At 41.3% G+C, this 8,212-nt stretch overlaps 1 protein-coding gene across 1 annotated transcript; it reads right to left on the bottom strand.

Annotated features, from left to right (window-relative positions):
- Positions 1 to 7,067: 7,067 nt before the first annotated feature.
- LOC141628316 (uncharacterized) lies at positions 7,068 to 7,844 on the bottom strand. The gene has a single exon (XM_074441475.1). It carries the CDS (start codon positions 7,842 to 7,844, stop codon positions 7,068 to 7,070), a length of 777 nt encoding a protein of 258 aa, XP_074297576.1.
- Positions 7,845 to 8,212: the final 368 nt, after the last annotated feature.

Below are 8,212 nucleotides of genomic sequence, written 5' to 3'. Positions count from 1 at the left end.
CAAAACAATTCACAATTCAACAAACACAAAAATGGCGTCAAAAACAAGGTCAATTAATTGTATACATTGGATTATTGCCTTGATAATTCCCATTGGCAATGTTGTGTTTTGTACTGCTAATGTTCCTGGTGATACTTTTTTTATCTTTGGCACTACGTTTCCTTGCCCAAGTTTGTGCTAATTTTAATCCCACTTGATCGTTTTAGGATAAACCCAACATTTCTGGACCGGCAACGTTCTAATAATCAAACTAATCGCTCCTCATAAGTTCTTAGTTTCCTGTTTTTCATCATTTTGTGGAATTTACAGGTCTTCAGTTTCATCATAATAAGAACATTTACCTTCGAAATTAGGTTGATTATTGTGAATTTGATTTTAAGGTTGATATTTTGTTGTAGAGATGCAAAAGAATTGATGATTTTTTAGGTGTAAAAAGTTGAATTTCTGGGAAAAATTGTTGGTTGAAAATGATGCAAATGTTGTTAACAAGATTGTGTTTGCAAAAAGTGTCACTGGTAATTTTAGATCCATAAGAATTTGATGAAGATGGAGATGAGCGCTTTATTTGAGGAATAACTAAAAATCTAGATGCGGTAAATTACAGTTGAAATGAAAGAGAAATAAAAATTTGGATAAAAATGGGTAAAGGAAGAAGATGAAGAATCGAAAAAGAAGAAAAAAAGGGCAAGGAATAAGATGAAGATTAATAAAGGGGAAGAAGGTAGGCTAACGAAAATTACCTACTACAACAAGTTAATAAAACATGGATTTTGTTCAAAGTGAAGAGGGGTACTAGTTGGGTATATTGGTAGTTAAAAAGGAGTTCGTAGTATTTTGAGCAACACACTATATATATATATATATATATATATATATATATATATATATATATATATATATATATATATATATATATATATATATATTTTAGAAACTTACTAATTCAGGCCTGATAGAATTAGGGGAGTGAGATCTTATTAGGACATGCATGTCAGGGTACTCATACTTGATCTATTTCCATGCCGGATGATGCTACACATGTGCCCCTAACTAGGTACTGTAATTTCTAGGTGAGAAACTTATCTGGCTCAGAAGGCTTTAAGGTTTCAAAATAACAATCCAGGGCTAATTTTTGTTCAGGTCAAAATCCAGCATGTCAGTTTTGGATGCCACTGACTATTTTTGGTAGTTGGAATTCCAGTATTGCTTTAATCTGCTTAGGACTGACTGTTATGTCTCCTTTGGTCACCATGTAACTCATAAACGTACCACATGTCACATAAAGTTGCACTTGGCAGGACTGAAATATCTTACAAGGATATCAGAAGTAGCTTATAAATGATACACATGAATTATAAATCACAACCATGTTAACTAGCAGGCCAGGATAGATTATGTCTCTAAACGCTCATGGTGTGTAATGTGTGTAACATATTAATATTAAAAATTATTTTGATCAAAGTTTCTAATCTCATGTTAGTCATGCTTGATATATAATAAGGAAAAGTTTAATGAGTAATCATATAAGGATTCATAACAGTGGTATGATAATAGATCTAAGCATATCAGGACAGGCTAGTCATGACAGGTTAAATCATCCTTCAAAAAGTCAACCAGGTCAGGCTTGGTCGATTTATTTTTCCTTGATCAGCCAGGTCGGGTTAGGCTTGACTGACCCTGGCATATCAGGACTGTCAGAAAACTGTCATATGTAATCTGGTCATTACTAAAAATATTTAATTCATATCTACATTGGAATATGTACTTATGATGACATATTTATTTAAAAGTAATGTAAAGGATACGACTTACCTGTGCAGGAATATTACTTAATACCTTTAATGATTTATTTTTGTGTTATTGGGTTTCATATTGTCGGTCAGCATTCTATGTCTGGTTTGTCCTGATTGCATCAAGGCGGTCAGGCTTGATTAAACGAGAAACTTTATTTTTGAGAGCTCTTTCTTCATTGATGTTGTTCACTTTTTTTTCTTTTTCTTCCTCGATCTCATTCCACTAAGAATGTACCAAGTTAAGTGATATAAATCTCCTTGTGTCTAATCTCAGGCTTGGTACAGTCATTCAGGGTTGAACTGAATGGCCAGGCTTGTAATGACGTTAAGGCCTGCCCTGATACTATCCAGAACTGACTTTGAAGCCTGTCACGATCAGGACTGGATTGCATTGCCAGGCTTTAATTTTCGAAGTTCAAGGTTTCATTTCCTAAAAACATCAAATTATTAGACTTAAGAAAATTCACCATAGAATAAAAGCCTAAATTACCGAAATTTTAAGATATATTGTTAACATTTTGCAAAACGTGTATTAGATCTAAGAAAAAACTTATCTTTAAATTTCTTTCGTGACAAATATGTCCTTGAAATCCACATTCTCTTAGTCAACGCTGAAAGTTGTTATACTTATGATCGTTGGAAGGAATTTTGACTTGATTTGGTAATTTTTCTTTTGGATCTAGCAATTTTTCATTGGAAATGGGAGTTATGGAAACTCTTGTATCAATCTTTCCCAAGGTTCTCAAACTTGTGAGAAGAGAAAATCTTGTGAACACTCTTGTAGGATTAATAAACTAGTTTCCCCACAGATGGCACCAATTGTTTTGTCCATATTTTGCGCAGGGCTGGAAATATGACCATGGTAGAATAGTATGGAGGTTAACTAGTATTATCCTATTTCGATTTTTCGTAATCGTATCTAGGCAGGATTGATTATAATAAAAGTAGTGCAAATAAGGTAAATAATATGACAAAGGAATTTGTACGTGGAAAACCCTTGAATGGGAAAAAACCACGGGCACCAAGCCAGGAGAGAATTTCACTATGTTTATAGAGGATAATAATATCACGAGCACAAAGTATAGTATTTTCTCTAAGTGTTATAATAGTCTTGCTTGCAATGGGATAAGTTGTGTTGTGTATGTTAGAGTATGCCTTGTCTTGCCAAATGATCTTCAAATGCTCCTTATATAGCCAAGCTGAATGGCTGCCAAATCTTTGTACTTAATGCTGAATATTCCTCCTTAATTGCTGTCCTGATTGTTGTCTTTATTGTTCATTAATGCCTATTAATGCTCCTTCTTTATAACCAAATCTTTCTCTTTAATGAACATATTTATATTGTAGAAATCTTCTATATAATTATCCATGACTTGGTCAAATGTTGACCTTACACTTGACCGTTATCCTCTCCGGCCCGGTGCCTGTCTTCTTGTACCCTGATGGCTTGACGTCCTGACACCCTGATTGTAAGGCCAGTGTTGAACTTGATCCTGAAGATGATGCGGGAGTCCAGGCTCATCGAATGGTGCCAAACTTGGACTATCTTGATGGACCTGCCCTGATCGCCAGGCCAGGGTAGAATTATATCCTGTCAGTAGTGTGAAATTCCAAGCCCATCACATGCTGGGGCCTTGATTATGCCGAGTACTCGGTGCTACGTTTGTGGGTGGTATCCGGGGTAGCTGTATGAGCTTTGAGCTGTCATGCAGGCTCCCCTTCGTATGTTCCACAAGCCGTCTGGTGAGAGTGCTCCTATTGGAGAATTAGGTTAGGCATGTTGCAGTGCCATGTGCCTTTTCACCCCGCGTTCACAGTTGACAGTCCTGCTGGCAACACTTTCAACTTACCATAGATATTAGAGTGCAGAGTGGTATTTTCAAAAGAGGCCAAAACAGAGAAAATCTATTAGAACATTGTGAAGTACCTGGCGTTATCTCATGGGGTTATAGAGCAATCGTGGTCCCAGGAAGCTACAGACCATACGGCTCCAATAATGGTTTTAAGTTTAAAGAAATGTAAACAAATAAAATAAAAAGAGTGAAATAAAAGTTGGTAATATGCCTACTGCTGTTTTTTTAGGGTTTTTTAGATACAAACTATGTACACTAAGTTCTACTTGTTATCAAAAGTGATACCTCTTCAGGTGAAGTATGTTCCATGGTTTTGTATTATGTGACCATCCATGGTCATCAATCTGTACGCCCCATGGCCAACAACGCCTTCAACCTGGTATGGTCCTTCCCATTTATAGGTGAATTTGCCTGCTTTGCGATTCTTGGTGTTTTGGAATACCTCGCGGAGAACCAGGTCTCCTACCTCCAAGAGCCTGAGTTTTATGTTTTTGTTGTAGCTTTTGGCGACTGATTGTTTGTAGGTAGCCAGACGTATCTTTGCACTTGCTCGTAGCTCATCTATCGTGTCTAGGCTCCTGATCATTTCTGCATTGTTCATTTCCCTTGTCATACATCCATACCTGTGGGTTGGAACTAGAACTTGTGATGGAATTACTGCTTCTGCGCCAAACACCAGGCTGAAGGGTGTTTGGCCTGTCGCCGTCATTGGTGTAGTTCTGTCTCACCAAAGCACTAGTGGCAGCTCATCTGCCCACTTTCCTCCTAACTCCTGCAATCTCCTTCTTAAGTTATCCATGATGATCTTATTGCTAGATTCAGCCGGCCCGTTGGACTTTGGAGTCCTGGGTGCCGACTTTTTCAGAGAGATGTTCCATCTGGCACAGTATCCTTCCGCATCATTTGACACGAATTGTGATCCGTTGTCACATATGATTTCTGATGGGATACCAAACCTACAGATGATATTACGCTTGATAAAAGAAATGACTTGCTTATCTTTTACCTCTGTGAATGCTTCTGCCTCTATCCACTTAGAAAAATAGTCTATCATTGCTAGCATCTATAGTCTGTTTCCTTGGGCTATAGGCAGAGGGCCCATGATGTCCATTCCCCATGTCATGAATGGCCAGGGGAAATGATGGGATGCAAAGGTTCTGCTGGGTGGGGGATCATTGGCGCTGACCGCTAGCAGGCATCACATTTACGGGCGTATTCTACCGAGTCTGCCCTCATTGTAGGTCAGAAGTAGCCTTGTCTGAGGGCTTTATTTGACAGACTCCTGCCCCCTGCATGGTTTCCGCATTCGCTACTGTGGAGGGCATGCAATACGGTCTGTGCTTCTCGTTTATCCAGGCATCGTAAGTAGTGTCCTGCCAGTGACTTTCTAAAAAGCAATTTGTCAATCAGTATGAACCTGGAGGCTTTCATTTTAAAACCCCTTACCTCCTTTTTGTCATCTGGCGGCTTGTCGTGCCTTAACCAATCTAGGTAAGGCGTACGCCAATCCTGGTCATCTGACTGTTCATCTGTGCTTGACACAACTGTCGCTCCATCTTGTTGATCTTCCAGTTCTCCTTTATCTGGTTCCTCTACTTTCTGGATTGACTGCTCCAGTACATGCGCGAAGGGGATGCTAGCCAGCTCTGTTGACTTGAAGGTTTCCCCCAGGGTTGCTAGTGCATCAACCTCCACATTCTGGTCTCTGGGACTTGTTTGAGCTTGCAATCTCTGAATTTCTGTTTAAGCTCATTTGCCACTTTCAAGAAGGCTATCATCTTTGAATCCCTGGCTACATACTCATCATTCACATGGTTGACTATAAGTAAGGAGTCGCTGAACACCTACAGATTCCTAACTCCCAATTCCAGAGCTAGCTGCATTCCCATTATTAAGGCTTCGTATTCTGTTTCATTGTTAGTTGCCTTAAATTCACAAGGCACTACTTGTGCTATCAGTTCTCCATATGGAGATTGCAGGATTAGACCTACACCTGCCCCCCTTTGGTTAGAGGCTCCATCAATGTGCATCTGTCAGACTTCTGCTTCCTTGTTTCCTTTGAGGGTTAGGATTTCTTTGTCTGGTCTCTGCTGGCAGCAGAGATTTACTTATATAGTAGACTGGATTTTGCTCCTTGTCCTGCTCTCTGACTAGGACCGCGCTTACTGCTACCTCCATGATGGCTAGATAAAGGAACAGTGGTTCCCCCTGTTCTGGCTTCGATAATAAAGGCGGGGTGCTGAGGTAGTGTTTTAGCACCCTGAATGCTTGCTCATGCTCTGTGGTCCACTCGAATCTCTGGCGCTTCCTCAATATGTCGTAGAATAGCCTACATTTGTCTGAGGATCTCGAAATGAACCTGCTCAAGGCTGCCACCATGCCTGCTAAGCGTTGCACATCTTTTGGCTTTTCTGGTGACTCTAGCTGTAACACTGCCTTAATCTGCTCCGTGATGGCTTCTATTCCTCTTTGAGTTACGATGTAGCTCAAGAATTTTCCGGATGAAACTCCAAAGGTACATTTAAAAGGGTTTACCTTCATTTTGTATTCTCTGAGCGTGCTGAAGGTTCCTGCCAGATGCTGCATATGATCCTTGGCCTTCTCAGACTTTACCACCATATCGTCAATGTATACCTACATGGTTCTTCCTATTTGGTCCTTGAACATCCGGTTGACCAATCTCTGATACGTGGACCCCGTATTTTTCAGGCCGAAAGGCATAACGTTGTACCCGTATATCCCCCTTTTAGACATGAATGTTGTCTTCTCCTGATCTGCTGGATCCATTTTGATTTGGTTGTAACCACTCCAGGCATCCAAGAATGTTAACATTTCATATCCCGTTGTCGCATCCACCATTGCGTCAATGTGTGACAGTAGGAAAGGGTCCTTTGGATATGCCTTGTTGAGGTCGGTGAAGTCCACACAAACTCTCCATTTTCCATTCTTCTTGGCCACTACGACCACATTTGATAGCCATTCTGGGTATTTTACCTCTCTTATCTTTTTTGCTGCTAACAGGCTATCCACTTCCCGATTGATTAATTTATTCCTTTCAGCTGCAAATTTTCTTCGTCTGTGCTGGATGGGCTTGCATCCGGGTCTACGCTGAGCTTGTGTGTTATGATAGATGGGTCTATTCCTATCATGTCATCATGGGACCACGCAAAACAATCCATATTGGCTTGCAAAAATTCGATTAGGTGCTGCCTGAGGTCGCATGTGCATCCTGCCCCTATTAGCACAGTTCTTTCTGGGTGCAGCTTGTCCAGGTTGATTTGATCCAGCTCCTCGGCTGGGGGCTCGACGTATTCATCCTGGACGCGCTACTTCTGTGATTGCTATGCTGGAGGATTGGCAGTGCACTTTAATACCTTCTTGTAGCAGCCTCTGGCTTCCTTCTGGTCTCCTCGTATTGTTTCTACTCCCAGGGCGTGGGGAACTTCACACATTGATGATACATTGAGGCGATTGCCTTCATTAGGTACAACCATGGTCTTCCGAGAATAACATTGTAGGTAGATGGTCCATCTATAACCAAGTATCTCACCTGTTTGTTGATTCCTCCTGCATACGTTGGAATCACGATCTCTCCCAATGAGTTAGTTATTTCTCCACTAAGTCCCACCAGCGGGATGGTCTTCTTCTGCAAGTCTTTCTCGCTGAACCCCATGTTTTCTATGGTTTTCAGCATGATTAGATTGACCGAGCTACCAGTATCTACCAGAACCTTTCTAACTGTGCAATTGGCCATTGATAATGTTATGATAAGTGCATCATGATGTTCCTGGCTGTCGTGTATATCTTCTTCGTCGAAGGCGACAACGGGCAGGTTGCTGTGGGAAACTCTGCAGGAGATCTCTGGTCTGTCTTCCTTAGTTTCAGTAGCACGTCTCTTGGCTGCCGAATATGTCAATCCACTTATGTCTGAGCCGCCTGTTATCACGTTTATTATCTTGGTGCATGTAGGCGGTGCTGTGGGCTTCGCGGAGCCCACGTTATCCTGCTGATTTCCCCCACGTGGTAATAGGTGGCTCAGCTCCCCCTGTTCGTACAGGCGCCTGATCTCCATGCGTAGAGTGTAGTAATCCTCCGTGTTATGCCCGATGTCACGATAGAACTCGCACTTTTTCTTGCTGTCTTTTCGCCATAACTGTCGTTCTACTGGTGGCCTAGGCCACCTTATCTCATCTCCCATCGCCCTGAGTGCTTTTAGGATTCCTCCGACGCCAATTGTGAATCTATATTATGCTAGCGTACGGAGTTGCTGATTCTCCTCCCTGTTGTCGATTCTGTTGACTCCCCTACCATATGGCCTATATCTCTCCTCCTTTCCGGTGGACTGCTTTTTGCGTGACTTCTCTATGGCCGACGTGCTGGATACGCTCGGCCTGCTTAGTATGCTGGCTCAAGCTAGGATGTATTCTTCCTGTCTGATTGCAGCTGCTGCTTTTTCTTGTACCGCTTCAAAGCTATGGCAAGTGTGCAAAGTTTGTTGCTTATATAGGTATAACTCGTGGTGTAAGCCCCTTCTGAATGCTTCCACTGCCGTTGACACGTCACACT

This window comes from Silene latifolia, chromosome Y (assembly GCF_048544455.1).
Source record: "Silene latifolia isolate original U9 population chromosome Y, ASM4854445v1, whole genome shotgun sequence".
Classification (NCBI taxonomy): Eukaryota; Viridiplantae; Streptophyta; class Magnoliopsida; order Caryophyllales; family Caryophyllaceae; genus Silene; species Silene latifolia.
Note: the sequence above shows the minus strand (reverse complement) of the source record. Positions and strands in the feature narration are given on the sequence as shown.